The sequence below is a fragment of the Sitodiplosis mosellana genome, unplaced genomic scaffold (assembly GCF_009176505.1).
Source record: "Sitodiplosis mosellana isolate CC-2019 unplaced genomic scaffold, AAFC_SMos_1.0 Smas_scaffold_19, whole genome shotgun sequence".
Classification (NCBI taxonomy): domain Eukaryota; kingdom Metazoa; phylum Arthropoda; class Insecta; order Diptera; family Cecidomyiidae; genus Sitodiplosis; species Sitodiplosis mosellana.
The window spans coordinates 179,196-197,742 of record NW_022595261.1 but is presented as its reverse complement, the minus strand read 5'-3'; the positions used below and the strand labels follow the sequence as shown (position 1 = coordinate 197,742).

General features: G+C 34.0%; 1 protein-coding gene across 38 annotated transcripts in view; it reads left to right on the top strand.

Annotated features, from left to right (window-relative positions):
* The window catches only part of LOC129568451 (neurobeachin), a 168,809-nt gene that overhangs the window by 121,594 nt on the left and 28,668 nt on the right, over positions 1–18,547 (top strand). For all 38 annotated transcript variants that reach the window (XM_055446350.1, XM_055446320.1, XM_055446321.1 and 35 more), the window contains 3 exons: positions 11,015–11,141; positions 17,951–18,051; positions 18,171–18,266. In XM_055446350.1, coding sequence (XP_055302325.1) covers positions 11,015–11,141; positions 17,951–18,051; positions 18,171–18,266 — 324 coding nt within the window. The remainder of the gene's footprint in view (positions 1–11,014; positions 11,142–17,950; positions 18,052–18,170; positions 18,267–18,547) is intronic.

Below are 18,547 nucleotides of genomic sequence, written 5' to 3'. Positions count from 1 at the left end.
ATGTTTTGCCGAAATAAGTGTCAGTTCAATTTATAACATTTATTCCGAAATGACAAACATATTCAAATTTGGCGCATCGAAGAAGACGAACATAAGCAATTTCTTCTCTCACCATTGAGCCAATGGTGCAGTTAGTATTATTTGAATCCCCAATTCGATTTTGGCACAGTCATTCTATTGGATTTCATTTATTGAAGTGTTTGCCTGAATTGGCCAAGCGTTCGTTTCAATTTTCCTGAATGGTTCAGACATGATGTGAATTTAAAATTAAATGAAAACAATGCGGCAAAGTACAGTTTGGTGTAATTGGTTTAAAATTGTTATCGTTGGCCATATACTTTTCGCCGAGAACAAAAAATCAAATTGCTGATTATAAATATAAAAATTTGTGTCTGCAAATATAATCTAATTGAAAAAAAAAATGGGTCAAATTGATAAAAACATCGAAAAAGCTTAATCAAGTCAGGTTTGTTTGCGCTGCAAAAGAGAAAACAGCCTGATTCGCATATGTCATGTACAAAACCAAGCAAAAGTGGTTTCCGTCAATTCGATTCCCTGACATATGTGTACATTGTGGTTGTTCATCTACAAAGAATGAGGAAGTGAGAGAGGCAGAGAGAGAAAGAGATAGAGGATGAGCACACGTTAGATTTGTCGATGCCGCCTGCCAAACAAAATATAATGCAGCCACCATCCACCGAACAGTTTTCATTTGATATGGAGTGGTGTAATATGCAGCACATCAACTTCAATGAAAATAGATGTGACATCAAAAACACTTCATTCGCTTCCTTCTCCTTCCCTTCCGAAGCTCTCCGTGTACACTTTGAATAATGTGTCTATGGATTTGTCGGGGTTTACTCATGTTTTTGTTATGTGATATATTCCCGTTTATTTTTTCCATTCATTTTTTCCTCTGACATTTGGGATCACAGTACTTTGGCTTGGATGGTTGTAGTTGTACTTGACATCATGCATTTTTAAAGCTCTGGGATGGAATTGTTTGTTTACTCATTTCAAAAGCAAGCCTTTATAACACGACACTTTAAGAGCTGGACTTAATACGAGAACCAAATCAACAGCAACAACAATTTTTTTTCAAAACTGCAAAATGAATGAATACACGCGAAAAGAAAATATTTCATCCAGTCTTGTTAAGACTGCATCTGACGGTCATATTTATCTATTTGCTTCGCTTGAAGCACATGAATTCCAACGAGTGTTTGCTTTGTTCACAAACATTGCTTGCTTTTTTGATGGTTGTTGTTGACATTCTACGTTGACATTAGTTTTTTCGATGAATCTTCTGATGACAGAATGTTGACGCAAGTAAAATTAAAGTTGACAAGACTGTTTGCATAGGCATATTGTTTTTATAATAAAGATAAAAAGCTCACCCAATTCGAATGTCCGGTCAGTACTATTTTCACGATTCCAAACTTTTTTTTTTCAAAGATGTTGCACAATATCCTTTCCAGAAACTAAAATCAGGAAATGGAGAACGAAGGCGAAAATTAAATATTACGGCAATATTGTATTGATGCTCCACGAATAGCATCATCATAAATAAATCAAGCCCCAACACATTCGTGGTCAATCTATTCCATAATTCATGAGAACAATGCTCATGTCAAAACACTCGTACATACGGAATCTGTATTACAGATGATACATTCTGCTTTCATCCCACGCTATTTGAATTAGGAGATTTTATCGTAATTTTTTCTATCAAAACTTCGAATTAACTGCAGACGTATGTTCACCAAATCGAACTCATCTAACAACACGCGTTTGAATTATTTCAATGGAATCAACGTGGACTGTAAACGTAATCTTTTCCAATAAATATTGGTGAGTTTTATAGGAGCTTTTCGATTTCTCACTTCACTGAATCAAACCTGTTACCTGCAGGTGATTTGCTCTCAATTCCCGCCGAATATAACATAATCAATGTGAAAAATGGGTGAGTGCGATTCGTATATATTTGAAATGAATAAAAGTAGGCTTGTTTTCGAAAAATATTATCCAAACACGCATATCGCATAGACAATTATGCTGGGTTTCGTCATCTTCTGTAGGAAACAAAAGATCGTGCCTTCCTTCAGAAATTTTGCAGTTTTCTTATGTTTTGTTATGTGTTGAGAAGAGGTAATATTGGTAATTAGAAATAATGAACAATCCAGTTTCGGAAACAGAATAGTTGGTGGCTCAGATAAGAATCTGGGTAGTAAAACCATCTGTGAAAATGTTCTGAAGCCAGAACATGAATACAAATAGAGAATTATAACGGGAAATGTGCACATCATTGATTTAGTCAACGAACCATATCAATTGAGAATCAGCACCGAAGTGAATCGGTTTGCAAGTAGAAGACCTCCTTTTCCACATTAACCAATTCCGAAAATGTAGATAGCACTGTGTATTTTCATCTGTCTTGAAAGTGTTTCTTCCAAATAACCTTGCCATTCGAGAACAACATTGAAAAATACGCCAACAAATCGAAAAGTTGGAAATGTAAATAATTGTTCTTCGATATCGCTTGCAATACTTTTCTCTGGTTTTGGTGTGAAAATGGAAATGTTACTGTTAGGAAATCAGAGCGTTGTAAGTGTTTGTGGCAATTACAAGTTGTGAAATTTCTGCATCGTTGCCTTGAAAGATTTGTTCGAAGAGAAGCAGAATTTTCGATTGAAAATTGGCAACCAACATGGATGGAAAATGTCATTTAAAGTCATTATTGGTTGAAGTTAATATGCACAGCAAGTGTAAAGTCTAGTTAAGTTGTCATTGAAGCTGTAAATTAGTTTTAAGTTGGTATTTATTTTGGGTTCTTGTGCTGATTATTGGGATACGTATTGGGTGTGATGTGAGGAAAATTAAAGGTAAGCACTTCCACGTCGAACTCATTCATAATGTTTTCTCAAATAAACCGTATGTTTTTGTCTGCCTATTGCCCATATTTCAAAAACTTAGCTTTATGTTTATCTGTCATTCATTGAATTGTTAATTTGAAAATGTGACACATATACATACTTTTTTCCGACTCCATCCATGACAAATATGTGGGCGAATTGCTTTAGTGTGATATTGTTGAATAAATTACTTAAAGCAAAACAAAACCACATACGGTTTGGTTGATAAATCCCACATAAAATATTTCGAAAATGTCAAATAAAAATCATGCCTGTCACTGTGAAACCACATTGAACCGGGTATTGAATGGTTGCAAGCGCAGCCACTGATTTCCAAATGAATCCGTGAGATAGAGTTTTCGCATTGGACCACTTTTGCGCTATAAAATTACGTATATTGATTTATCTTGTTGATTGAACAAACCCATTACAAAACAACCGCGAAATCAGAGAGTATTTTTGGCCGCAGTCAAAATGGAAATGCAGCAAATTGATCGAAATGATATTAAATTTAAAAAATAACGGGATACGCTGCAAGCGTTCCCATGAAATCATTTTCGTGTAAAATGAAAATATAATTTTTTCATGAAAAATATTGCAATTTGAATTTGATTTTTATGTCACGGTGCGATCGAAAATGATGATTTGAAAATCCTCCAATCGCTCAATGTTCAAGTAGGAGGGTTTAACATGAAGTGGATTCACACCGTTGCTGCAAGAGCATTACCACTAGCGACACCTTGTGGCACCGATAGTAAAATCCTGTGTGTTACAATGTATTTTACAACACATTACAATCGGTGACACCAGGATCGCCTCCAACGGTGTGAGTGGATTTCTTGAAATGGTATATTTTGCCATTATGCAGAACCGCTTAATTCTAGTGTGAATAGCTTGACAGACTGCTTACTTGTATTCATTCCACCTAATATTCACATTTGAAAAGCAAATTGTAATTTTAAGGAAATAAATTGCATGATTTTCCCGAAGCAAACTCGTTTCTCTCCCCCTCTACCCCCTATCCCCCCCCTCTCTCTCTCTCTCTCTCTCTCTCTCTCTCTTTCGCCTCCACATTCAACTCACCAAAGTATTTCAATGCACGTTGCACGCGGGAACCAAGTACTTGAATCGACTTTTTACACCACGACCCAATTTGAAGTTTCCTATTTCATATTCAAATATGGGAAGTGAAAAAGTTTCTTTGCCATGTGGAATTGCATTTTGATAAGTTTCCATATGCGGATTATCCAGTGGATTGAAGCATCTTAAGCACTACTCCTCATTAAATCAAACTCGAGCATACAATCGGCAAGATATAGAACGACGTTTTTTTATCGGTGATGACTTGGAGTTTGTCTCAAGTGTTGCTGAAGTTGTAATCCGGTCGTGTGCGACCCTCTAAAATGTTGTTTGTCTGAATCCGTGATTATGAATAGACACACAATACATACACAAATTAAAAATCGTTTATTAACGCACCAATCCAACTCCTACAAGAAGAGAAAATTGGTTTACGTATTTCAAAAACACATAACAATCAAGTTTTCTAATGAAAATAAATGGATAACTGAAAGCACACAGCAATAGAAATAGAGAGTGATAGCACGGTGCACATAAATTATGATTATCTACATTGATTATCCGTGAAATATAATGAAATACAATTACAATAAATCAGCGCGCAAATAAAGTGGAAACAGCGAAGAGCAACAACGGTGGCAATACATGAACGAATTCATTTTAGACTGTAGACATACACAAAATATATAAGACGCATCTAACTCGAATGATAGTGACGCCGACCAACATATCGTTTACGTTTACTTAAACACGCGGGAATAACAACACCAGATACACGCTATTCCGGCTAACTGAAAAAGCCAGTGATATAGATAGCAATCAATCGCTAAAATCTAATAAAATCGGAAAGCACATTTGATAAATGCGTATACTTATGGGAACATTTGTAGCGTAGCCAATACATAAGCATCGTGCGTCATCCAATTGTGTGACGTAGCAAGAGCAACAGCATTACAATATGAACGCAGACTGTGTAATAAATGTAATTCAAATCGGAATTTATGTTCAGATTCGACCAGTATTACATTGATGATACTCGATGTTGTTCTGAATATTATTGATTATATTTGAATCAAATATGGTGCTTTTCATATATTCCGCATTCATATCAGACTCTACGTACATAAAAACCCGAGCAAAGAAATCTGGTACGTATTTTTGCTATTTTGTGAACAAGTCTGTATCAAAATCAAGAATCCATTTTTTCATCTTTTTGTGAATGACATAGAAAATAATTGCGTTTTTATTCTAATTCGCTTCGGTTTCACTTTGTTGTGTTCCAAATTTCAAACAAATCAAACCTTTTTTCTTGACATTTTGTAAATCCACAGTAATTTTCTCATTCTTTTGTCATGGAAAACCAAGATCAATCTACTTTTCCCTTAAGAAGGGAATCGAAAAATAGCCAAAAGCTAAAAGGTACGAGAAAAAAGGTTGAAACACTTGAAGACAAACAGACGCAAGGATTGGAAAACAGAAAGAAAAAGAAATGATCATTTTTATTGTTGTAGAAACGAGGTTAAAGACTAAGCAACAGTTCAAACGCAAATTAGACGTTCTTCTATGACCCCTTGGTACTTATGTTTTCATTCAATGGAAAAAAGCGGATGGCTTGTTTGCATATTTCATTTTTTTTTTTTCACTGTTATCGGAGAGTTAGTGTCAGCGACGAATCAACTGATGTACGACTCTCTCCACATAATGAGAAATAAAACGGTTGATGGCTTATTATTTGAAGAGCAAAAAGTGGAGACGTTTAACGAAAAAACCCTAATTAATTTCCAACGATCTTTCAATGCTTCAGGCGAGCACTTGTTTTCACATTTCAACGTTTGCCACTTGAATGATTTTCCTTATTTATAGAGACTTAGAAAGGACAAACAGAAATATTCGACCCGAACGGATTTAAAACATAAACAACAAAATCGAAGATGGAAATATTCTAAGAACACAAGGGATGGCACTCTCAAAGCCTCTGTGATTGTTCATTGCCAAGACAGGCCCTTTTTTAATACTTTTCGGATTTATGTAAAATGGAACGACAGACAAAACCGGATCACTTTTTTCTTCTTCAGAAATAAGTCTACGGGGTTGGATCAATCATATTGAAATTTTTGTAAAAACATCACACAGGTCCACAATACAAAATAGCAAGAATATTAAAACAAGCAATTGCAATTCATGATGGAAATGTTGCGTATTCGATGCTCGTTCAGCACAACAATTCGGAGTTTACAATGCGCTCCGAAAAATATTTAAGTTTATCCGAAAAGTTTGCTCATTTAAACTTTTTCAGATAATTCAGTACGATGCACCAACAATAATGTCAACACTTCTGTATTTTGAAAATAAACTAAGCTTTTGGGATGAAACAACTAACAATAAAAGTGAAGTTATTTCATAATAAAAAAGCGATGAAGGAGAAAAGGAGATCTAGTAAGAGAAAATAGAAGAGCATACATACCACGTCAAATGATGTCGAAGAGAACAAAATGTGATGTATTCCCGCCCAGTTCAACTTCGCTTGGTTTGTTGATGAAATTGATTTTATTTGTTCAGTAATAAAAACAAAATAAAAGACACAGAGTGAGAACTTATTTCGTCTTCCGGATATTAAATCTGGTGTTGGGCGGTATTATGTGGGAGGTAGAATTTTTATTTGTTATTTCACGACTTATTTCTCTTCTTAATGTAAATTGGTGAGCACCTGCTTTGTACCCTCCATGTTATCTACCGTGTGAAAAATTCGATTCTGATGAAGATAAATTCGGAGGGAGAAACGCACCAACTGCCAATCGTTAATTCAGTCACACCACATGCTCGTCGTTTTGTTCAATCTGAGATTACTAAGTTTCCGTGAGTGATACGCAAGGTGGCAGCACCTTAAATGACGTTTTAGTACACAAAGTAGATACTTGAGTGTAAATTATGTTAGTGGCGTATCAAAATGAAGGTTTAAAACAAATACATTGTCAATATAGAGCGTGTGGTGTGACTGCGTTAATGTGATAACAGATGACCCAAAAATTGTACATCTTAGTGTCATTGTTGGTTGTTGGAAGACATTTGAAATTCGAGTTCTTTATGAGCGGGATTACACATCGAGTAACAAAAAAAAAACGTTCGACAGTAGGTGAAAAACGAAAAGTTTATTCACAAATCTTATTTTATAAATAGGTGGTTCTGAAATATTTCCTGAGATTTACGCAAATAGCTCGTAAATTGCGACCTTTTCTTATACTGAGCATTGCGCACGTAGGTTGAAGCATCATCATCAATGTTCACATTTTTTGTTCAATGTTTACTAGTAATATGTGGTGAAGAAAACGTTCTGACCGCATTTCCTCTTCGTCTCATTTTTAATATGAATTGCGTGCTGATAAAATGAACAGTTCCTGTTATGGAAAATAAAACGAAAGAACAATATGAAATTAGACCATTTGGCATGGTAAAATTTATGTTGTTCTGGTTATGTCTTTCAACTAAAAGTTGTTGTGCGCTCACATCATTCTTTTCCCCCGACAACAAATGATCACAGCTTAAAGCACTGGGATTTGTAATGCGTCCAGTGCATCGGTATAGTTTCGAGTAGCTTTTGACAAGAGAATCATTCCGATCCATAGTTTTAACAAATAAAAGTCATTGCCCGAAGTTATATTTAAATGAATATTGTATACGAAGTCGCCTCTAGAATAGATTTGAGTCAATTGTTTTGTATGGTAGTGTTATGCCGTTTGAAAGGAAAGTTCAGTTCTAGTGTGGAATTTCTAGATGTCATTCACTTAATCTAATGACAATCTATTATTGAGAATATGAAATTACTTGAGTCCAATGAGGTTTCTGAAAGCCAAAATCCTTCCCGGAAAGTCCAAATTTGATTGGTATGAAATGTATGTCTTTTTAACCACGGAATATTGGTTTCTATGTACAAGTCCAAGTGAAATTGACTTGAGGCAAATATTTTTTCCCCGGATTTATATCAATCTGGGCTGTCTGTTAACGACCAAAACTTTCCTCGAGTTTGATATTACGGATTTTGGCTCTTGCTACTGATCAGCTAAAGGGAGTAAGTTTTTACTGGTAGCTAATCTTTTTTCCACCAACTTTGGATCATATTCATCACGAAAAACCAATAACTTAGTTTTCAACTCACTTCGAGAGAATTTAACTTGCTGTTGGATGTTGGGCACGACTTTATCATCGATGAGGTTATAAATGAGTTTTACGGCACAAAAGTACAGTCAACATAAATTGTGTTGAATGCATGATCCATGAGACGTGATGTCGATATTTCAGTTGAATCAGTAAAGTTCAATTTACTTTTGATTGAAATGAATTGAAAATGTTTCATAAAGGAACCGTTTCGAAGCTGAATACAGTAAAACCTTCTAATAGTGGACTCGCTCCGGCCGAAAATTGTTTCCACTATCTCGAGGTTTCTCTTAAACAGAGGTTCCACTATTGAGAAGCTTATAATGCTTTAAAAATGTGTTTTCCATTAATTAGAGGAATAATTATTTGATGAAATCCAACAGATTGAAAGTACAAACCACGCATATATCGCCTTATCTGAAATATTGATCGAAACAGTACTATTTTTGTTTACGTAACAAGTAAATGGCAAAAAAATCACAAGAGAATCGAATGCCAAGTAACCTGTATAGAAATATAAGGGAAGATGTATTGTTTACCGAATTACTGTTTGCAAATTCCATATTTTATTTTTTCAAGTGTGATTCAGTCACAGCTGATTTACTTCGCTCACGAATCTCAAGTAATCCTCATGCATTTACAATACATAAACAAGAAGAATAAATTATCCAATCAATATTTTAGAGAATCTGTAGGATGAAAACACGTGTAAATCATATGCAAACAATTTGGTTTTGCTGGTGAAAATGCAAAAAAAAAAAACGTTTTTATAGCATTTTTATGCAAGAAAGAATTGGTCAAAAAAATTTGGCTCAAAAAGAGCCATTTTCCCTTATCTAGAGGTAAAATTTCCCTTATTTGGAGGTCATTTTGAAGGAAAACTTCAATGGCCGAATTTTTTTTCCACTAACTCGAGGTTTCTCTTAAACAGAGGTTCCACTATTGGGAGGTTTTACTGTATGAGCAAAAAGAATCCTAACTTAGTTATTTGTTTTCTGATCAATCTTATGCAATGAACAATTCACATTCCACATCTGACACTCTCTCCCGCTCCTTTGTTTGAGCACTCTTTTGCTATGGGATTGACGTTCCATCAAACGAAATGCGTTTCAATGCAAAAGCTCCATTTCGAAATGGAAAATTATTTTCGCAGAACAATATGATTCCATTGGGAAATTAAACTGAAAACTGCCCGTTTGTGTTGAAGTTTTTGCAGCAGAAACAACCTGTGAAGATGTACAATAAACAATATTTGTTGCTCTCCAAAGAGCTAGATTGTGGTACAAATTATAATTATTGTTATGCGTCTCTATATAGCAAAAAAGAACTGAAAGATGTGTCTCACTTTGTTGCTGTAATATTTAAAAAATGTCTCCGTTAGTGGTTAGCACTAGCGAGAGAGAATATTCAACTACATAAACTCTTGAGTGTATATCGTATATGCATGTATGCCCACAATGCACGCTTTATGTATCTTTTTGGAGTTTGTGGATATTCTGCTGATTGCATCACTCTCAGAAATTTCATTACTGCACTATGGAATTAACACGGAAGTTACGGCAAACATGCGACATGTGTTACAGATTGGGTGAAGAGCAGATTGCATAAAGTATTTGGAAGCGTATATGTATTTTTCATAAAATCAGTGTTATAATAGGAATGTGTATGTGAAGGAATTCATCAGAATAAAATCGCTGGCAAATTTTATTTGGCATCAAGCTATGAGTGTACTTTACTGAGAGTCAAGCTGTGGCTTAAATGGAGAAAATAATTTTATCAACTATCGCATCGTACGAAGTTAAATTACCACTTTTAATAAATGCATCGTTTCTCGCATTTACACAGCAATATAAAACCGAATTTTAACCCTTTGATGCACAATTTTTTGTTTTTGAATCATTTTGACATATATTTTGTGCCACCATAAATAGAGAAAAACCTCATACTTAGATTTTTGAAAAATTGCGTATTTGTCGAGAAAATCGGAAAAGAGTCAAAAGTGTCAAATCACTATAAAAGCTTGAAAAAATTAAATTTCATAAAACTAATGATGCAGAAAGTTAAATTGATGTGTTTTGGTCCTACGAGTCCCAATTTAACAATTGAAAAGAATGAACAAACCCACAAGATAAGAGGAGGAAAAATGTGGAATTCTGCTATAATTTCGCATTTTTTTTACAGCAGTACATGAACAGAAAAAACTTTCCATTCAGCCAGCCAATTGTAGCCTGTAAAGTATCAAATGAAAGCTAGTTCAATTCCCTACATTTGTTTCCAAACAAAAATGTAAAAATATTCAGTGGTTTCATAGCTATAGCGTCTGGCGTATTTGGTTACTTTAGGAACCGAAATGTGATAAAGGGTTAACTACTTTTTCTCTTTTTCACAAAAGTTTACTTTTCGTTGAATTTAAATGTTTGTCTTACAATCAAAATTTATGCAGTTCTATCACTATGCATGTTTTTGTACATTGTACGCATAAGCTTGCCATATTCACAAATACGTCAATTGTTAAATGTATTCATCTCTACCAATTAGTAAATAAAGAATTCATAACTTTATCAAAAGGATAATGTAAAACTCGATGGAAAATACTGTGATTTTCAAACTATTCTACTACAAAATAGAGATTCAAGTTTTTTTGATGGAAGTTTTGTCGGCAATTGAAATCCTTTTATTAGAATAAAACAAAAAATCGTCTGCAATATAGACAAAATATTGAAATAACTATATTTTTTTGCGTCGTTCTGAATTTACTACAAACGAAAATAAATTGCTATTTATGTTGAATTGTTGGAGGAATTGCTTATTTTTTGAGGCAAAAAACAATAAAGATACATATATATAAATATTTTTTGTTTATTTTTCAGGCGGAAATATGGAGCGTATTCATAGCAATATTACGTAAAAGTGTTCGCAATTTGCAGGCGTGTACCGACGTAGGATTAATTGAACATGTTTTAATGCGATTGCAACGTGCCGAAACTGTTGTAGCTGGTGAGTCTTTATCTATATATAATTTTTGTTTGTCAAATGAAGAGCATTATGTTCATTTTTTAATTGTTTAAAATGTTCATTTGTATTAAAATTGTGATTCAGAGATGCAACAATTTTCGCGCATTCTAAATGCATACGCTCCCATTGATTTTAATGACATATTCAAATTTAACGTGTATTCATGGGTGCACACATTTTAACCGTAATGAATAATTTCATAGCACTGAAACGACAACAAATGGTTTGATGGAGTCGACGAAAACAACGTCGTTTTCCGCGTCGGTGAGAAATCATGCAGAAGATAAATCATGACGGCTGCAATTAAAATGCCATTTTTATTATTGTGAATAGTTGTCCTTATGAAAATTAGTCTTTCACTGTGTGAATAAGTCTTTATGCATCAGAAAATGTGGTAAATCTATTTTATGAAGCTAGTTTCACCTGATGCTAGGCAGGGAAAAACCCATTCCGTGAAATTCCCGTGCACATAATATTCATGAGAGGCATATTGCTTTGAATTAACAATAACCTTTTTCATGAAATGTGAACATGGAGCGAAAATTACCTTTTTGTAAAATTATAAAACTGTCAGAGAGAAAGAGAGCAAAAAAGATAGAAGAGAAAACAACGAGAGTGTAGCACTTGTATGCCAAATAACCCTTTTTCTATCATTCACACATTTCGTTTCCGTACAACAGCCATTGCTGTTATTATTTCCAACATCATTTTCTAACACATCTATTCACAATTTTTTTCGCAAATGATTTGCAAATGAATGAGAGGTGCGCAATCATACTTTTTGTTGGCGTTGGCATTGGCAGTTCTCTCTCTCTCTCGTATGAATGAACAGTGCACGGTGAAAATATTCGAGTGACTTATTTTTCGCACTCAAACAACAGCACAAACCCAGTTTTTGCCATTGCGTCTGAATGCACCAAACACATTTATCTTCATTTATTCACGTGTGTTACTTCACTCTCCCTTTATACCGTCATGTACATAGACGTTTGTGTGTTTTTTGTGAACTCATTAATGTAGACTTTCGCATCCTCTTTTCCTGTTTTCACATTTTCGCATCAAATAATTTTTGTTGTTTGTTTTGAACCGTCACATGTCCGTGCATGCTGCACACATGGTTTTGAATGTAATTTTACAAATGATTCCCTGGCGAGTACATTTGCCAAACATACCATGAGAAGGGTATAGTTCTCTCCATGCATACGATTCTTATTTTTTCGTATGCTCCTTTTTTTAATAACTTATATTTCTGTAACTGACGATACGTGTATGTACTGTGTGAACAATCAAGCACAGTCACAATATTTCAGAACGGAATTTATTTTTGCTTCATTTGAAAACTGTATGAAATACGAGAAAATTTGCACCTACGTTTTAAATTATCCGGAAGCAATACCTGTGCTTCATTTTATTTCACTGATGATGGCGAGAGCAGGACGGAAATCGCGATACGAAATAAGTGTGCCGGGGCAGAATAATGTTAAAAGCTCAAATTATTAATATGTTTCCCTCGCAAATCGAAATGAGTAATGCACATGTATAATGTTAATTTATGGGTTGTTTCCATAGGGTGGAAGCATCAACAAAATTCAAATTGGCGCGCTGTTTAGTTCAGAAAAAAATTACGAAATTATATTGATTTTCCTATTTGAATTGAGGGCGCTCGCGTCACCACAGTTGTTTTCGGTCTTAGCTTCCATCCGATGGTTGTTTCATAGTTTCATTCACTTTTTTCGTTGGATATTTTTGATTACAACTTATAATTTGATTTCCAACAAGTTCATGCGAATTAAATTTTTGACCCAACTCAAATTATGTTTTATTTATTCGTACAATTCAAATCACAACTTTTATATAATTTCAATCATAATTAATGTCGGGTGCTCTAGAACATTATTCAATATATTTGAACCATTTTGAAAATAAAGCATTGTAGATATACAAGCCAATTAGTAAATAAATCGATACAGAATAGTAATGATGCAGAACGAAAATGTATCGTTTTCATCAGTCAATTTTAAAGTTATCTTAAGCTCGAAATCAGAATGATTGATAGTCACTGATAAAATCAGCAACTCATTAGTGAAGTGCTTTTTAAAATTATTTTTTCTATTGTTTTTCCCTTCACTAAAATGGTATTTTGTGGCTACAAATTCCACCGATTAAAGTTGAACCCCTTCATGGACACACAGTACATTTTAAATGATTAAAACATCGATTCTTTTCGGGTCATTTAATGCAAACAAATTTAACTTGCATCATTAAAATGACTTTTTTGAATAAAATGCCCAAGAGAAACCAATCAATTTACTCTACGCTAAAAGAATGCCAGGTTTAACTTAAGTTAAATTACTCCGAAGCTATACCCTTTGTCCAGTATATTTTTAACTTAGCATGTGCTAAGTTAGCATATAGATGGCGTTGCATAATGATAATTCAAATTCAAGTTAAAAATGTACTGGACAAAAGGTGTAACCTCGGAGTCATTTAACTTAAGTTAAATACATATATTTGTATTACACATAATATTGAACTCAAGTTATTTCACACCGAAGCTACGCCGAATCTTCAGAGCATTTTTAACTTGGCGGGCATCTAAATAGTGTAGAATAAACTAACCTAAACTTGGCATTCTTTTAGTGTAGAGTTAATTGATTGCTTTCTTTTGGGCATTTTATATAATCGTATATATACAATGCGGTAGGATCCCATACAAAAAGAAATAGACGTTCTGAGAACATTTTCGAATGCAAATCCATGGTTGATAGCTCTTTGGAACAATATTAAGCTTCACTAGACGTTAAAAGCAACACCAATTGAACTGCTGAGAATAATAGACTGACGATAGCAGACTTTTCACAAAAGCGGGATAAAAATCTGTTTTTCGCAAAAGAGACATTTCAAAAGGTTGCACTCAAACGGAACATTTTATTTTATCGCATTTTGAATTTTAAAGCCGTGAATACAACAACAACATACTTCTCTCTTGCGTGCAACCTTTTGAAATGTCTCTTTTGCGAAAAATAGATTTTTATCCCGCTTTTGTGAAAAGCCTGCTATCGTCAGTCTATTATTCTCAGCAGTTCAATTGTGAAATTTCATTGATTTGGCCAGTAGATGGGGCTCAAAAAAGACATTTGTTTACAATCGATTTTCACAAAAATATGAATATAAACTTGCCTTACTTGTTGCTTTTGACGTGCCCTGCAACTTAAACACGTTTTTTTCTCAATTTGAGTGGATAAAACATAACGGTTGTTTTGGCGCTGAAGCGTGTAAGTGAGTTCCATACAATATAAACACACAGACATACTCTAGCTGTATTTTTTGCCTCTTAATTTTTATCCTAAAATTTTCCATCACCCTTTGAAGAAATAAAAGAGATAAAAATTATGTCTTTAAGGTGTTAATTCTAAATCATTTTTTATCACATCATTTATTTGTTTTCATCATTTTTATTATTAAATATAACAAAATGAATGCAACAAATCTAAATTGAGTATTTTTACTAATTAGATTGCACGAGTGCACGTTCGATTGGCATTCGCGTGAATGACTCCAATCTCATACATGTATGGTCCAATTGAAAAATAATTTCATGTTTGAATCGTTGAATTCACAAAGTGAAACGTTTTCTGGTTGAAATGTTAAATGTATGTTAATCTCATGGAGATTAAAGAAGGCAGAAACGTGTAAAATTGATTTGTTACATACGAAATGCGATGATTTTATAGCACAATGCATTTTTTGCCATTTTCCATGGATGTGCGTGTGTCTGTATTTTGAATTTATGCTGAACAATATTTGAATCTTCAGAGGATTCGCTTGCTGTATAATGCGTAAATTTAAATCTCGATTCAAATCACACACTTCAATGCATAAATTCGCTATTGGCGTACATTATTTTCATTTTTTACATGTCGAAAATGTTCACACACACAAAAAAAAAACACAAAGTGGAAGCATATATACGTAGGAATTCTTTTGAAAATGCAGTTTGAGACAGCTGATATTGTTTTTCAATAAATGCTATCAAATTATAATGATGGATAAATTGTCGGGAAAACACCTGGCTATAGCCATAATGTGCATATAATTTTTGTTTGACGACCAAGTTCCTCCCCCTTGCACATGTATGTCGATACCTCTTCCATGAGAGTTTCACATTGCAAACACATATTATCAATAATTTTATGTCGCATTTGTTATGCCGTTGATCTGCTTCATATTGCGCAAGCGATACATTCCGTATATCGTAACTATATCGTGATAAAATCGTAACCGGTGACAAAAATATTCCGATAAAAATTGATTTGCATAAGGCACCGAAGGCGCGTATGGCACATCGTGTGAAAAATATAACGATACGTTGAGCAGGCTGTGGCATCCAACGGAGGCCAAAGAAAATGGAATTTTCTATTTGCTTTCTCATATATTCTAAAACTGCTCGAATTGCAGTTGAACATGATATACAAGATATTCTCACCATCATTTTAACTCGATCAATACCCTACACATTTTCTTCCCTCGTATCAATTTATTCGTAATCTATCTCCAATTTTTGGAAAATCAGCATAAATATACCAGGCATACACACATCGGCAGCATATTTCTTATGCTGCTGTTTACAATCAATCTGTGACCGTGATTATGGCGCACGCGATAGATTACATATGATCTATGAAGTAGGAAGAAATGGAGAGAAAAAGAGGAGGACGGAGACAACAACTATATAAATCTAAAAAAAATTATGTGATAAAAACATCTCGGAATTTCATTTCGATTCATTTATTTTGGCCTGTACTTTGTCGTTTATGCTCTCTCTTGTCGCTCACATTTTTACATCACCAACAGTTCTCCCTGTTGTCATGTGTGTGCGTGTTTCTTCTATTGTATGCTTGACAGCACGTTGGTGCTAACGTATTTCATTCATTGTGATACGAATCGTATATCATACGACTAATGGAATAAATATGTGACGAAAGCTACCACCCGTACCTTACGGGCCGTACGTATTCACGTCAAATTATGGAAAATAGAACATATATAAATATAATATATATTTTTTCCGTAGAGGCCCCTATACACATTCTGATTCAACTCCAATGAAGGAATAAAAAAAATCGAATAAATGAGAATGATAGCATTTGAGACTGATGTCTACTGGAATATGTCAATAGATAGAATGACATAGGGGTTAGAAAAACTGATTCTAAATGCGAATCGGAAAAAATGCAGAACGGAAGAGAAAGATAGAACGACTTTTCATTTTTGGCGGAAGCATCAATAATATATTGTGATTTATATTATTTTATTATCAATTTGTGTGTCTGCTATATGTACCATATACATATATGCTCACATGTGTAATGAAAAGCGGAAGAACTGATTTTTATTTAGATTTATCAATTTTGTGAGGCAAACTCGATTATAGGCGGGTTAAGTTTACTTGCCAATAACACATAGAGAAGGAAAAACAAAGCTTTCCCTATAGGATTTTCTGAAATCGTGAAGTGAAGATTCATGATGAATGTTGATATCAAAACATAGAAATACTCCACGTATTTAGTTGACGATTGAATCAAAGTCAAATGGGCCATATTCAGTAAGTAAGCTGCGTATAGGATTCATAGAGGCGCCATCTATCGCTGCGCTTTTGAACTCTTATGTATTCCATTGACTTCAATGATATATTGGGGAAAGATAGTGGCGCCACGCCTTATTCTCATGCTTTATTCGTGAAGTTTTAGAAGAAAGTTCATACGCTGTCATCAATGTATTTACATTGGTTGTATGGTCCCATTGATCAAAGTATATCAATAGCGCCACCCAGTATGATGCGACGTTGGATGCGACGTTTGCATATGGCGGCACGAATCAACATCTCCGTGTACAACGCACACACAGTAAACACGACGGTTCTAACTTTTAGAACCGCAATATGAAATTTGACACTAATATCCATTTGAGTACCATTTGTTCTAGAAAAAGTTCAAAATGTACTAAATGAAAAATCAAAGCTTCATGTATTTATTATGGAACTTTTGAACTTTTTCTAGAGCAAATGGTACTAAAACAAAATCAAGTGTCAAATCTCAACATTGCTAGAATCATTGTGTTTACTGTGCACATAGACTTTTTGGGATTCAAAATCTTTGCATTCACACGAACGTACACACAAAGACTTACTTTCACACGTACGTACTGAAACTTATGTTTGGCGACGTTCCCAACAAAGTTTCCACAGCATTTCTAAACGTCAAACATTGCTATAGCATATAAGTTAGGTAGTATTGGTTGATATCTATTCTCCACGGATTTTGATTTTTTCAAACATTTGTATTCCCATTTTTCACTCCGTCATCGCACCACTGCATCTCTTTTCTGTCATTTCTGTTGTGGATATTATTTCATACATTGAACCACAAAAAGCTGTTGAAAGTAACTGATTTTTTTTTGGTGGTATTCATTTAGATCGATGTGGTGTATTTGCACCAAAATATTTGTATTTCGGAAGTAAGTTGGATTTGCTGCTCAGACACGTGCCATTTAACAAACGAACGTTCATTTTATTCGTAAAATTTAATATAACATGTGCTACATTGAAAAAAAAGACATATAATTGAATTGGTCAGACCTGAATCTACGATCGTGCAGTAGGATTGTGGTCATCATCAAAAGGGATTAATGTATTTTTTTTTTAATGCATGACTTTAATACGGTCAATAATTACTTGAATCAATTAGCAAATATTTTACACTAAAATAAATTTATGTGTGGTTTATTTTCAGATTTACTGATCGAAATGTTGGGAGTGTTAGCAAGTTATAGTATAACAGTTAAAGAGCTTAAATTATTGTTCGGTGCAATGAAAGCTGTCAATGGGAAATGGGTAAGTTTATTTCAATTTCATTTCCATTTCTATGATGATTTTATTAAAAATATTTATTAAAATATTAAATTTATGCTCAAAAATCATATTTTTGAATGTTTGCAATCCTTCTCTTTCAGCCACGTCATTCAGCCAAACTATTGAATGTTCTACGTCAAATGCCGCATCGAAACGGGCCGGATGTGTTTTTTAGTTTTCCTGGGCGCAAAGGATCGGTAAGTCTTTGAGATAATATCAGTTTGAAAATAGAACTTTTTTGATTTTATTTTTTATTGAGTATATGGTGCAAAAAACAGGACGAATCCCTCTTACAATTTATCACCGTTTTTGATTTGCTTTCAATATTGCCATGAATTTACATTTTAATTTAAGTAAAGAAAATAATTTCTCTGTACATTATAGTAAATTTTTATTATTGGGTGTGTGCAAAAATTTCCGGAATTTTTTGTCTGAAAAGATACATTTATTTCCATAATAAAATTAGAATATAAGCTAA